At 47.6% G+C, this 14,795-nt stretch overlaps 1 protein-coding gene and 1 long non-coding RNA gene across 3 annotated transcripts in view; one reads left to right on the forward strand and one right to left on the reverse strand.

Moving 5' to 3' along the window:
* The first annotated feature begins 4,856 nt into the window (after positions 1–4,856).
* Positions 4,857–14,795, forward strand: part of LOC132432457 (uncharacterized) — a 34,867-nt gene continuing 24,928 nt past the window's right edge. Inside the window, exons 1-2 of the long non-coding RNA XR_009520901.1 lie at positions 4,857–5,116; positions 6,533–6,657. This is a non-coding gene — a long non-coding RNA (uncharacterized lncRNA). The remainder of the gene's footprint in view (positions 5,117–6,532; positions 6,658–14,795) is intronic.
* PDZRN3 (PDZ domain containing ring finger 3) overlaps positions 9,152–14,795 on the reverse strand; it is a 246,698-nt gene continuing 241,054 nt past the window's right edge. For both annotated transcript variants that reach the window (XM_060022920.1, XM_060022921.1), the window contains 3 exons: positions 13,688–13,789; positions 12,257–12,373; positions 9,152–11,566 (listed from right to left, as the gene is read on the reverse strand). In XM_060022920.1, coding sequence (XP_059878903.1) covers positions 9,995–11,566; positions 12,257–12,373; positions 13,688–13,789 — 1,791 coding nt within the window. In that variant the 3' untranslated portion in view covers positions 9,152–9,994. The remainder of the gene's footprint in view (positions 11,567–12,256; positions 12,374–13,687; positions 13,790–14,795) is intronic.

A 14,795-nucleotide genomic window follows, 5' to 3' on the forward strand; every position in this document is an offset into this window, starting at 1 on the left:
TGGCATCTTAAGGAGTTTTCTGAAAAGCGTTTTGGTATTATTTGGCACCATTTGTAATTGATGAGTCCTGCGAGAGAAACGAAGTGTCTTAGTCCATTCTGTCTGCTGTAACGAAATACTATTGACTGGGTGGTTATAAACAGCGGAAATTTATTTCTAACAGTTCTGGAGGCTGGAAGTCCAAGATCAGGATGTCAGCAAGCTCACGTTTGGGGCGGAAGGCCCTCTTCTGGGTTGCAGACGGCTGTCTTCTTGTTGTCTCCTTACATGGTGGAAGTGGGGAGGCCTCTCTGCGGGGCCTCTTTTATAAGGGCACTAATCCCGTTCATGAGGGCTCCAGCCTCCTGAGCTAACTACTTCCAGAGGCCCCACCTCCTAGTACATCACCTTGGGGAATTAGGTCTCAACATAGGAATTTTGGGGGGCACAAATATGCAGTTCTGTAGCACTAAGGTAGGCGTGGCCTGTGCCCCGAGCAGTCCCTAGGCCCAGGAGACATAGGTATAATTTGTTTCCTGGGCACCCAAATCATAAAAGCATTCTCAGCACAAATGAAGGGTCACCAGCTTCCTTTTGCTTTGGATCCATTCTACCTCAGATGAGATCCAACGCCAGTATCTGGGAGGACTTCCGCAAAAACTGTGGACCCCCTAGGACTGCAAATAAAATGTGGCACTTGTGTTCATTTTCTGATTGCGGGGGTGTGTGTGCAGCTCTCCTCAATGTTGGTAACAATCTACACACCCAAGAAGCCAAAGGGAATTTGGTTTGAGATGTAAGACATGAGTTATTTTTTTAATTGTGATTATTTACATACACATGTGTATACCTATATATGAATATATATCATAAAATTTGCCATTTTAATCATTTTTAGGTGCACAATTCAGTGCACTAAGTACATTCACACTGTTGTGCAACTATCACCTTTACCTGTTTCCGAAACCTTTTCATCACTCTAAACAGAAACTCTGTAGCCATTAAGCAGTAATTCTGCATCCCTCTGCCCCCCAGCCCCTGGTAACCACTTAAGTTTCTGTCTCTATGAATTTGCCTATTCTAGATATTTCATATAACTGGAGTGATACAACATCTGTCTCTTTTTGTCTGGCTGTTTCACTTAATGTTTTAGGGGTTCATCCATGTTGTGATGTGTATCAGAACATCATAGCTTTTTTTTTTTATAACTGAATAATATTCCACTGTGTGTTTACACCCCATTTTGTTTAGCTCTTGATGGGTACGCATGTTGTTTCCATCTTTTGGCTGTTGGGAATAATGCTACTATGAACATTAGTTTACAAATATCTTTTCGAGTCCCTGCTTTCAATTCTTTTGGGTTTATGCCAGGATGTGAAATGACTGGATCATCCGGTAATTCTACGTTTAATTTTTGAGAAACCACCAAACCGTCTTCCAGAGCCGCTCTAGCATTTTTACATTTTCACCAACAATGTACAAGGGTTCCGGTTTCTCTCCTTTCCAACTCTTGTTATTTTCTGTTTTTCTGATAGCAGCCCTCTTAGTGGATGTGAGGTCGTTTCTCGTTATGGTTCTGATTTGCTTTTCCCTAATGATTACTGACGCTGAGCATCGTTTCATGTGCATATCGGTCAGCTGTGTATCTTCTGTGGAGAAATGTCACCTGAAGTCCTTTGCCTGTTTTTATTTATTTATTTATTTTTAACATTTTTTTTTTTTTTTTTTTTTTTTTTTGTCGCTGCTGTGGCCTCTCCCGTTGCGGAGCACAGGCTCCGGACGCGCAGGCTCAGCGGCCATGGCTCACGGGCCCAGCCGCTCCGCGGCATGTGGGATCTTCCCGGACCGGGGCACGAACCCGTGTCCCCTGCATCGGCAGGCAGACTCTCAACCACTGGCCACCAGGGAGGCCCCCTTTGCCTGTTTTTAAATAGGGTTATCTTTTTGTTGATGAGTTGGATTAAGGTGGGCCCCTATCTAACATGACTGGAGTTCTTTATGGATTATAGACAGTAAACATTTATCACATAGATGATTTGCACATCCTTTCTCCCATTCTGTAGGGTGTCTTTTCACTTTCTTAATAATGTCCTTTGGTGTACAAAGTTTTAAGTTTTGATGAAGTCCAATTTGTCTGTTTTTCTTTTGTTGTTCATGCATTGGTATCACATCTGAGACTCCGCTGCCAAGTCCAAGCTCATGAAGATGACCTGAGGTGTTCTTGGACTAGGAGATCAAGTCAACATTTATCACATCTTTGCTTAAGATCGTACTGATACACTGCTTCTGTGAATCCCCTGAATTATATGCAAAATTGTCTGCTTTCTCTGGCACTTTACATGTGTCTCTTTGTTAAAAACTAAACAGCACTGAAGCATTTTGGTATCATATGAGTTACTGGCTGGTTGCTATGGAGTTTTGATTGCTCACATCTCCCAAGGCATTACTTTGAGAGGCAGGTGTCCTGGCTTACCCTGTGGACCTTGAACATGCTCATTGAGTCTGGTAGTGGATCTATCATACTTGCACGTCTCTTCTCTCTATATAGGATGAGGATTCGCTGAGCTCTCATGGGTTTTAAGAAACACAGTTAATATGTGGCCTTGTTACAAAATGTAAAACTACCCACCAAAGTATATACTTCTTTTGGAATTACGCTTGACGCTAAATGAAGGAATGACTTCCAAGCCTGGCTTATAAATTGTGCTTGTTGCTCATAAGGAAAATGAGATCATGGTACATAAGGTAGATATTAAAGAAGTGATTCTGGTAAGGAGGAGGGAAAAGCAAAAGGGTTAATGGAGTGGAAAATAGAAACCAGGTCACATTCCTAGAAAGGCTGGGTCAACCAGAGCCAGAAGATATAAAACTCAGCTAAAAATTGGTCATGTATAAGTCTCCCCGCGGAAGTACCGCTTAAAATGTTGGCTTGGAATCCAGCAAGCGGGCATGCCCGTGTACTTAAGGAAACAGAGTCCATACATACTGGCAACAGTGCTCAGGTCAGACTGAAGGGGGTTCTTAGAAGCTCATTTTTCCATCAGCCCCCAATACCCCTTGTCCCTAAGACTCAACTCAAAAACCAAGTGGGCAGGTTTTGTTTGTTCATTCTGGGTAAAGGTTAGGCATTTGCAAAGTCAACATTCCTTGCCTCAAACACCCTGCTTCTCAGAAAATGGAAAAGCTTAAATCGTATGTAATTAGGATTTATTCAGCCCCTCTATGCAGTCCATTGGCACCGAGAAACTTCTTTCTGGAGGTGGATGGGCCTTTGGGACCTTGTGTCCTCTGCTTACGGCACTTTGGAGATCATTTATGAAGGCAGGAAGAGCTGACTGGGTGGCAGCAGGGGTTGGAAAGCCTCCCTGTTTGACAGGAGTCATTGACATTAGTTTATACAGCAGGGGACCATTCAGGAGCCTGCCTACTTAGAGAAGCTGTGTGGCCCTGAAACGAAATTTCCTTCTTCATTATGCATGTGAGGAGACCATTTCATCAGATCAGGCACTCCTCCTCCGGATAGTGGTAAAAACTGGCAGGAAAAGCTTTCGCTGGAAAGGAAGGGAGGAGGAAACTCACTTTTTGTCTAAGCTACTGATCTGTGTGTGCATGATGGGTGATGGCAAGTGGAGCCCTAGATGGAGAAACATGTTCTAGCCAGAAGCCAATTTGCACTTTGTAGAAGTGAATTGACTAAGCTTATCAAGCTTATCACCTGTCATGGCATAGAAATGGGAAGCAATGTGGTTATAAACAGATTTATCCTTGGGCTGGAAAAAGGCAGAGGATGAAAAGGGTGGCAGGTTATCCAGACTCTTAACGATGAAATGTTGTGTGCCCCCAAAGTCATGTGTTGAAGCCCTAACCTTCAAATGTGATGGTATTTGGAGGTGGGACCATGGGGAGTTAATTAGTTTTAGATGGGGTCGTGAGGGTGGGGCCCCTATGATGGGATTAGAGTCTGTGAAAGAAGAGAGAGAGACCGGAGCTTTCTCTCTCTCTGCCGTGTGAGGACCTAGCAAGAAGACAGCCATCTGCAAGCCAGAAAGAGAGGGGTCACCACAACCCAGCCATACCGGCACGGCCTTAGACTTCCAGCCTCCAGACTGGAAGTGAGAAATAAATTCCTGTTGTCTAAGCCACTCAGCCTGTGGTATTTTGTTAGGGTAGCTTGAGCTAAGAAACAGTCAATTAGGTATGAACCTCCCCCAGAGTGAAAACCCATGAGCCCCTGTCATGGAGATGCTGCTTCCCAGGCCAGTGATGAAGTGTGGGTACAAAGAACTGGTCTCACTTTGCCCCTGAGCCTGTACGTCTCTTTCACTTTGAGTGAGTTGCTTCCCTAAGTCTTCTTTGTTTTCTTATCTGCAAAACAAGGATAATAAACCCACCCATCTCACAGGCAATTTAAGGTTAAGCAAGTTAGTACGTGTAAAACATTTAGCATAGTTTCTAGCACATATCAGGTGCTCCGTAAGTGTCGGCCATATTGAATAGGGATTTATGGTCAAGTGTTTGGTTCTCTCCTGTCCCCCCACTCTTACTACACACCATTCTCTCTTCCAGTGCTTTATGCGCTCAAGCCACACTGGCTGTCTTTTCGGTTTGTTTTAAATAAACCATGTCTCTCCCACCACAGGGCCTTTGCACGTGCTGTTTGCATGGCTTGGAATATCACTTCTGTCTTTTCCTAGTTAACTCACATTCATCCACTGGTTCTCAGCTCAACCATGACTCTTGTGAGAGACCCTCCCTGAAATCCATGGCACTAGCTCTCCGGTCCGTCGTCCCCTCTCCCACTCTAAACTTGTTGACATTTTAAAAGTATTTGTGTGATGACTGGATTTTTATTTTCTTTCCCACTAGATGTAAGCTCCATGAGAACTCATGGCCCTGAACACAGTGGGCACAAAAACTCCTGGCTGAACAAATCCATCCTGGCTTCTGACACAGTGCCTAGAGCATAGAGGTGATCATGATTCTTCAGAGCTAAAAGTGCTAAATCAGACCCATACCGTCTGGGCTGGCAGCTGAGGAGGAGGAATGAATGCACGAGTCAACGTGATCCTAATGTGTTTTCGAGAGACTCAGACGTCTAGGGAGTTTCATTGGGCTTTTGACAAGAATCACTGCATTGGTAAGCAAGTTTAAGTTTGCAATAGCCCCAATTCAAGTAAGGATCATTAATTCCTCATTTTTCATTTTAAAAAGATGCTGAGTGCATGTGGTCAGCGTTCCGCCACTGAAAGGCAAAACCATGTTCGTTATAGGCAAAGCACATGCCCCCACAGACCGTGCCCTTTTAGGATTAGCTTAAACTGGAAGCTAAAGGAAAATGGATCATGTAATCAGAAAAACCCATCTGAATGAAACCCCAGGAACCACACTTTGTTTTCTAGCTGCTTTCGGGAATTCACATTTAATCAAAATTGAAGAGTACAGCGGTTACCGTGAGAACTCTTGCATCTCATCTCCGTTTTAATGATTTCTTTTTAATTAGTTGATGCTCTGCAGATATCCTAGTGTGCTTCAAACAACTGGGAAACAGAAAAAGAAGTGGGAGTTGCAGTTGCTTCTGGCAGAATTGTGTTTGCTTCCTTGGTTCTGGGCAATCTTGCTAACAAGTAACCTGTAACCTACCGCTAAGGCTACAACTAGATAATTACTTGGTTAATTTTCATACTTTAGTTTACAATCCTAATGAGTTCTCTGACTCGTATTCCCTAGGCAATGTAGAGTTCTATCTCGTCACATTTGTGGTTCTTGTATTTGGAGTCTCCTGTTTTCATTTAAAAGATGAAAAGCTTAATTAGTGCCCCCAGTTCCTAGATTTTTATACGCTGTCGTATGCTTTTGCCAGGAGTGTTAGGATATTTTGTCATTTAAAACTCAAAAGGGAACTGAGTGAAATGCCTGTCACTTTGAAGCAGTTTCTTTCATCGTAATCATGACTAGGTTACAAAGAGTAGCATAACGCAAACGGACTTAAGAGTCACTGCTTGAGAAGCCCGTGGAGGCAGAGTTGGGAAAGGTAAAGGGTTTGGCGTCAGGAGGATGCAAATTCAAATCACATCTCTACACTCATCTGGGCAAGGTTCTCAGTCTGAATGTGAACTGGTGATAAGGCCCTTTGCCTGGCAGAACTGCCCTATGGATTTGGTGAGATCGTGAGGTCCCGTGTTTTGCACACCCACACCTGATGGTCTCTGTATTGGTGCTATCCAACAGAAATGAAATGTGAGTCGCATCTGTGATTTAAATGTTTCCAGTAGCCACATTAAAAAGTAAAAAAGGTGAAATGAAGTATAATTATTTTATTTAATCCAAGATATGCAAAGTATTAACATTTCAACATGCATAGACTTCTTGAAATAGTTTACATCATCTCTCTTTTGGAGCATTAAGTCTTTGAAATCCATTTTCTCAGAACAGTTCAATTTAGACTCACCATACTTTAAGTGTTTAATAGCCAGCTGTGGCCAGTGGCTACAGTACTGGAAAGTGTAGCACTGGATGATCAATCAATTTTCATTTCTTTCCCTTTATATTTTAGGAATAAAGTTGTCATCCATCCAGTGGAGTGGCTGTTACGGAGCCTCGGGACTCTTTCCTCGTCGTAGTTCGGAAATCGGTTTAATCCTGGGAGAAACGACCGTTAGCACGACTGGAAGAGTACAGGTATCAGTGGTTTGTTGAATTTTAATTGCCTTAATATGGGTCTCATGGGGGAAAATGTACTCCTTGATATTTAAAATGGTCATTGAAATCAAAGAGGGCTATAAAAGGCGCCTAAAGATAGTGTGAAAAATATAGAGCGATCAAGTTCAGTTGGTCGAAACTCGAGATTTTTGTACCTTTAGACGAGGTCCATGAATGGACTTCGGGGGCACATAAAGCCTCCAAAATTATATGCAAATTTTTTTGTGTTGTGTATCATACGTATATTTTCCTGTGGGGAGAACCCGTAATTTCCATCACGTTCTTAAATGCGCCAAGGAAATGACAGTGTAAGCAGCTGTGGTGGTAGAAATCCCTGTTGGCTACAGGGGAAATTCTGTTTACGTGGGAACTACGGTTTCATATCTGGGAGGACGGAAGTTGTACGTCGTCTCTTGTCACCGTTAACCAGGAAAATCCCTCAACTCGCCTGTTGAGGAAATGCCTGTGCTCAGAGGCACTTGGGGGCTCAGACTCACTGAAAAATGGGATTCGCGTCTCCTGACTGATGTTCACTCCAGGGCATCCACTGGTGAGCTGTGTTTATATTTTGGTTGAGGGCACAGGAGTGAATACGTTCAAGTTAACTGTGCACTTGACAGCGACCTTTCCCCCGTGGGAGTGGCCGTAAGGGCTATGGGAACGGGTGTTGGGTTCTGAATTCAGATCCCAGTTTGTTCATTAAGCAGCCACCGTTTGTCTCCTTGAGTCTCCTGCTCATTGATCAAATCATTTCTCAGGTCTCTTCCGACTCCTTTTAGGAGTTGATTTGCTAAATTCGGTTCGGGAAACCTCGTATGACATTGCAAATTAGGACCAAGTGTATCCATATGAAAAAGTGATTGAAAAAATAAGTTGGAATTGAAGGGTCCGGAATTGGGATTAGAATGTATGTTACTTTTTATTTCCCTCCACTGTTTCACACGGGGCACAGACTGACCCCTAAATCCAGAGGCACCCAGGGAGCCCTGATTGGAAACCCCTCAACTTCAGCCTGATGGCACATGACTGTTTAGGTGGGAGATCTTTGCTCTTGTAGCCGCGTACACCCCTCTGGCCTTTAATGAGAACACACAAGGCAGGAAGGCTATTTCTCCAAAGAAACCCACGCACTTAGTCTTATACCCAACCTGTGTATGTCTTGCCGCGTTTTTGTTTTGTTTTTGCGGTACGCGGGCTCCTCACTGCTGTGGCCTCTCCCGCCGCGGAGCACAGGCTCCGGACGCGCAGGCTCAGCGGCCACGGCTCACGGGCCCAGCCGCTCTGCGGCATGTGGGATCTTCCCGGACCGAGGCACGGACCCGTGTCCCCTGCATCGGCAGGTGGACTCTCAACCACTGTGCCATCAGGGAAGCCCTCTTGACGCAATTTGTAATTCATCTGACTGGTGTTGGTTCTCGGTGACACACTAACTAGCAAGAAAGGGTGTGAGGTTAAGAGAGCTGGAGATGGGGCGCTGCTCCTGGGAGCCAAGGATCCAATTCTGTTGGAAGTTGAACTTGGAGAGTATTGGAAAACCATGGTGCTAACAGGCCACCTTTTGCAAACACTAAGGTAGCAGGTGTAATTATCTTCGCGATGCCTGGTCTGGAAGAGGTTATGAACAGATATCTTAATAGTGAGGAATAAATATATCGGTGTCGTATCTACATTGTTTGTTCTAATGGAAGTACGACTACTAATGACTAGTCTTAAGATGTTGGCCACAAGGGAGGAATATGGGTTCGAACAGGGTGTGTTGGAGGAATCTAAGTCTCAGATACCTAAACACCTGGCCACTTCAATCCAAATTTCAGTGAGAAAACCAGGTGTCTGGCATCACGGCAAATGAAAATACCTTTTGTGATCCCAGTCATTCGTTCATTTGTGTATGTATGTATGTACGTATGTCTTTTTAGTAGACATTATAGCTGACATTTGTGTGAACGCTATCATCGGGGAACAATTCGTAGTGAATTCAGTATTTGGGATCCTGTGGGGTGTTGCGGTGTGAAACATACCAGTTTTGAAGCCCACCCACTTTGGTGACCCTTGCTATTCTATGAAAATATTGTGGCTTTTGCAGATGCATGTTAGAAATGGAAAGTTGGGCCTAGCTACTCAGAGATGTTGTTAGATATTACCGACAGGCGGTAATGGTGGCAGTAAACCAAAGGGGTTTTGTTGTGAACACGAGCTTGGTTGATAAACTTGCTCAGTTATTCCAGTTTATAGCACAGTGGGCCAAGTTGAGGGTTTCTGTAAGGCAGACAGTCATTCGAATGCTAGATTTTTTTCCTAACAAACAGACCTGTCTGTCTTTGGATTCCGAGCAGAATGAAGGTAGTGGATGACCTGAAACGCTCACATTCTTCCGAGGCAGCAGGTAATACAATGAAGGGAAAAAAAATACACACTGCAAAAGGCTTTTATTTTATAGGCACCACTGCAAAATGAGGAATCACTTCAAAACATATCAAATAGAAAATAATAATTTATTTTAACTTCATTTTACTTACTGTTTATAACTAACCATGGTTCTCTGAATTTGCTCGAAAAAGTCTGTCCCTTTGAATCTACAAAGCAAAGGTTTACTACAGTGAGCACTTAAAATTCCACAAACCGTCTCCATCCACAACTTTCCTGTACATGCAAAGTCCTCCAACGGGTTGCAGTATCTGCAAACATGCTTTAAACTTCCACGAAGCTGTGTTATAGTTTGCCGTCTGTTAAAAACCTTTACACTCTCTTGGGAACTTTAACCAGGAGAAGAATGTTTAAATTTATGTGTAGTATACCTCGTGAACCACAGAGTTTGGTGGTTTCTGGAGCTGAAGCTTTGACCTAACGTTAAACGGTCACTCACATATTATAAAGTAGGGTTCCATTAAAAATACATACTGGCAGTCGTATCTGAGTTTTCGGCAGGCAAAAAAAAAAAGTGTGTTTAACTTTCGTATATGAATATAGTGTGTAAACAAATTCTTCGGTGAAGGTATGCTTAATAAAAGAGCTTTTTGAAATTTTAAAAACTTCATGTGAAAGGTAACGCGTATAAAAAGTCCCATTGCTATTTGCAAAAAAGCTCTGTTTGTTTTGTTAATATTGCCTTCCAAGACAGTTACGGGTGGTTTTTCTCCGCTTAAAATAGAGCTAAGACGACACCCAGAGTGAGTGAGTGGGTAGGGCTCGCTGATTTCGACTATAAACATGATGACACTATTTATCTTATATACAAAAGCTTGCCGCATTGAACGAGGCAGGAATTGCTACCTCAACGGTAGTGTTCTCTCTTATGTACATAATGCAGAAGGGAAAATTATACAGTAGTCACCGATAGGAACGAATTGTATAGTCTAGTGCCGTCTGGAGATTTCGTGCCGTGGGTTAAGAGTTCTTGGATCGTCATCCAGTTATCAAATATCTTTTTATTCCTCTTCTTCATCATCTTTTTGTGGCTGAGTTCCAGGATGTTCATCTCCTTCCTGTCGTCGGCCCCTTGCTGCTCCTTCAGGCAGTCGAGCCGGCTCTGCATCATGAACTCGCGCCTCCGCCTCTGCTCCTTGGCCTTCACCACGTGTTGCTTCCTCTCCTCCTTGCTCCAGTACCGCCCCATCTTCAGCTCGCTCACCGCATCGTCGTCCGTGGTCATGCCGCTGCGCTCCTCGCGGATCTTGAGCGCGCGCTCCCGCAGCAGGCGATCCCGCACCGGCCGCTTGGTGATGTAGCGCGTCCCGTCGCTCCGGATCTTCACTTTCCACTCCATTCTCGGCTCCGACTGGTTGGCCGAGTTCAGGTCCTTGCACATGCTCACCAGGCTCATCTGGCTTTGCGCGTACTCCACGGCCGACTTCTGCTGGATCAGCTGCATGTAGCTCTGGTAGTGCTGCGCGTGCGCCGGGATGTGGGCGTGTTTGTAGGGGGAGTGCGGGAAGGGCGACAGGTACGAGCTGCCGCCCAGCTTCTGGCTGGGGGTGGGGCTCCCGCTGCCGTCGTCGCTGGGTTTCCTCTCCTTGCCCTCCAGGGCCTGGCTGGGGTCCAGCTCTTCAGGGGAAGGGCTGTAGTCCGGAGAGCCCACTTCGGGATCTTCCGTGATGGAGAGCAGATTCCTTGGGGACGGCCCGTACGCCTCGGTGGTCCCCGCGGCGCCTTCGCCGCCGGGGCCGCCGACGCCCTCGGCCGCTCGCCTCAGAGAGTTGTCGGGGGACATCTCCAAGGTGAGCGGGGTGCTCCGGCAGCTCTCGCCTGTGTTGTACGCGCTCGAGCTGTCTTTGTCGGACTTCTCGGGGAGCTCGGTGATGTCCGAGAGCTCGCGCCTGCGCACGTCGACGCTGGTGTTGTAGTTGCGGAAGCCGCTGTTGTGCAGCATCCAGGGCTCGCGGTACTGCTCCTTGAGCTGCTGCATCTTGTGCGCGCGCACGATGCTGAGGCACTCCAGCTCGATGCTGCGCAGCTCCTCGTTCAGCAGCTCCAGCTCCTTGTCCACGCTCTCCGGGTCGCTCTTGCTGGCGTCCAGGGGGCTGCCCGGGTAGTACAGGCCGTAGGGGCTGGCACTCTTCACCTGGCACTTGAGCTCCAGCAGCTCGCGGAAGCGCTCGCACTCGTCCACCGGGATGCCCAGGTAGTCGGCGTCGGCGCAGTCGGCCGAGATGAAGGACTCGTTGCTGAAGGGCAGGTCGCTGCTGCCCAGGGTGTCCTGGCTGCACGTGAGCTTCCTCTGGCCGGCCAGTGGCGGGGAGGCCGCGGGGGCGTCGTCGCCGTTGTTCTCCTGCTCTGAGCTCTCGTCGTTGCGCGTGCTCTCGTCCGTCCGGCCCACGCCGCTGTCCTTCTCGTGCTGGTTGGACAGGATGGTGGCCGTGTCTGTGGTTCCCCCGTCTTCCTCGTGCTTCTTCTACACGACAGAAAACAAGAACACACGGGCACAGTGAGGGGCGCCGGAGGTGCAGTTCCCAGGTGTGACTCTTCCTGTAGGAGGGGGGCCTGGGCATTAGCTACGGGTTAACTACCCGGTCAGCCTGACCTGGGGGAGCCACTGAACCTCCTTCTCGGCCTCAGTTTCCGCACCTGGGAAAGGAGGACGATAGTCACCTTACCTCACCGAATGATTCCAGCCATTTGAGGACCCCTGTGCACGCACGGGAAGCAGGAGGCATAGGTGATGTCCTTTTAGCTCCTAAGGCCCTCGATTAGCAGTCACTTAGGGTATCTCCGACAATGGTCGTGGCACAGAAGGGGGACGGAAAGGGTGCCAAGCAGCTCAGGTTAAACAGAGGGAATTGCTTTGCTTTTCAAAACATGACTTTTTCTTTCTCTGCTCTAGCGATTAATGCCGGCACAGGGGGGTTTGGTTTCGAAACGAGTGTCAGAAGGTCAGGGGTACCCGGGCATTACTGCTTTTGCTTTTATAAGCCACACGGCACTCTCGTGGTCAGGGCAACTACGGGCTTGCCTTTCACTCGGGCGAACAGAAAAGCACTTCGTGAGTTAGTTTCCTGGCCGTCTTCCCGGCGGCATCCCGAGGGAGATGTGGGGCCGGGTTTCCCTGCTGCTGAGAGGGCGCAGGGGCTGGCGGGGGTGGTACCTGCTGCAGCACGCCGGCGGTGAACTGCATGGCCTGGTGGTGCTGCTCTTCCAGCATGTCCATGTGCAGGTCGTCCAGAAAGTCGTTTCTGTCGTCGTCCATCCACCCCTCGTCCAGCTGGGGAGAGACAGCCGCCCACACATGCCCTTCAGCTGAGGCTCCTTTCGCTCTCATTTTATGTATTTATTTTTAAGAAAGGACAGTAACCCTGGGGAGAAATACTTCTGGGGCCCCCTCCGGGGGTCATCGAAATGCAGGCTGCCTGTCGTTCTGCTCTACGACAGACGACTACCCCACGCTCACGGTGAAGACAGCTCCCACCCTACACATCCGGGGGACGGGGCTGCGGTCTGCTCTTTTACTGTTGGAGGGTGAGGCGCTTTCCCCCAGGTTAGCTCCTTTCGGTGAAGGAGGCCACTGAGTATAGGGGCGGCGTCCAGGAGCCCTAGCCCTGCCTGCCCTTCTGCTTGACGGCCCGCACATAAGTTTAGCAGGTCCCCACGAGAAGGCACTTACAGTACGGAAAGCATTCTTTCTGACAAAAAAAAAAAGGTAGCTCTACTAACCTAGCCGTTTGTTAGTCTTGGGCAAGGCCTATCACTTTGATCAGGGCTCTTCTCTCTCATGCTCATAAGAAAGCAGACCGCTCAGGGGTCTGACATCTACCACCCGTGGGCCAAATCTGGCCTGCGGCCTATTTTTGTTTGTTTAAAAACAGTGTAATTGGAACACAGCCAAGCCCCTTTGTTTACGTATTGTCTGCCGCTGCTTCTGCACTGCAGTGGCACCGGAGACCATATACACAGCTCCCAAAGCCCATCCTACTTCTTCTTTGGCCCTTTAAGGAAGAGTCTGCTGACCAAAGTTTCTTTCCTTTTTTTCCAGTAAAAACTGTCCTACGTGGCAGATGTACGTCACGATGATTTGATGTGCGTATATTCATAGTGAGATAATTACCAGTCGAGTAACTAACGTATCTCACAGTGACTGTTTTTTGGGTGATGAGAGCACCTGGAGTTTAACTATAATCGTCATGCTGTACGTTCCTTAACACGCTGCGATTGTAAATGAGACCCACACGGATACTGGTCAGGTCCTGGGAAGTCAAACATGTTGACGGGCATGACCCTGGCTGTGTTTTCCACGCCCTCATGTTCCCTCCTCTTTTCTTTCATTATGCTCCCTGCGTTAACGAACGTGCGGGGCCCGCGGTGTAAATGCCAGGGTGGATGTCAGCACGCTCCTTAGAAGGTCAAAACGAGAAACGGATTGGAAGTCCGAGCAACTCAGATTACCTTTCCGGGGTACGGAGTACCCTTCAAGCTCAGATTCGATAGGTGGGCAGTGTTCTGCAGGGCCAGGGACTTCGTTAGACTTCGTTACTGATTTTAGAACTACAGACCCAGCTTCACGTGCCGGAAGCTGACTCACCTGGAGTTCGGGCCTTGCAATTAGCAAGGAAAAGTTCTTGTTGTCTTCACTGGTTAGAAGAGCCACGGCCTCTTCGCGGTTCTGTACCTCTATCCCGTTAATCTAAAAAGGAAAAGGTGGAAGGGTAGACAAGGAGCATGAGTAAGTTGTGCAGAATCATTCTGCACTGTTGCAGGCCTGCATCTCACAGCTGGAACAGAGAACTTCCAGGTAGCTTGAAAAGAAAACGCTGGTGTTCAGAAGGAAAGGCCTTGCTCAAACTGACACAGTGTCTCTGGGCTACATGACAGCCTCCACGGGCGTAGTGCCCAGGCGGAGGCTACGTGAACAGAAGTAGCTGGGACTCCAAAAGGCAGCCCTGAGAAAAATCACAGCGTTGTGAAGAGGGAAAACATCTAAGCAATTTAATGACACGTAATTAAATATACTCAGGCAGGAGTCTAAATGGAATCTACTAAAGCGTGACTTCAGATAATATCGGAGAAAAAAGCAGCACTGGGGGCTGTACGTGAACGTGCTGGAATTATGCAGCGTGTTCTGTGTTCCCAGTTTCACACTTGAATGTTTTAAGGTGGGACACAAGGTCAAGCGGGAGGGAGTCTCTCACCATCACGCCTGATCATGCTAGGGCAGGATTCTGGCTTCCTGTCCTGTCACCTTCGAGCTCTGCTGGTCTGGAGGTCTCAGCTCCAGGGTGCACGGCAATGGTTCCGTGGAGCTGGAAGGGGAGCCTGCCCTCGACTCTCTATGCCAGTGAAGGAACGGGCAGCAAAGGGGGCGACAGCTCTCGGTCAACGAGGGGAGGTGTGGCAGGCGGGGAGGGCCAGATAAGGAACTCAGTGCTTCCGTGGCCAAGGGCAGATGCCAGTGGAAAACTAGAGCCGCTGAAAAGGCCGTTACTCCCGAGGGTTCAGCCCCGTCAGGAATGACAGTCCGGGCTGAAGTCAGGGCAAGTGTAAGAATAAGCAGTGGCAAAAGGAAACGAAAATTACTCGCAGGGAGGTAGGCAGGGATACGTCTAAACACAGTGGATTCGAAATGAGAAGACAGGAATGAGCAGAGGTAGAAGCTAAGTCTTCTACCCATGAACCAGAGCCTCTCAATTTCT

Source organism: Delphinus delphis, chromosome 10 (genome assembly GCF_949987515.2).
Source record: "Delphinus delphis chromosome 10, mDelDel1.2, whole genome shotgun sequence".
NCBI lineage: Eukaryota > Metazoa > Chordata > Mammalia > Artiodactyla > Delphinidae > Delphinus > Delphinus delphis.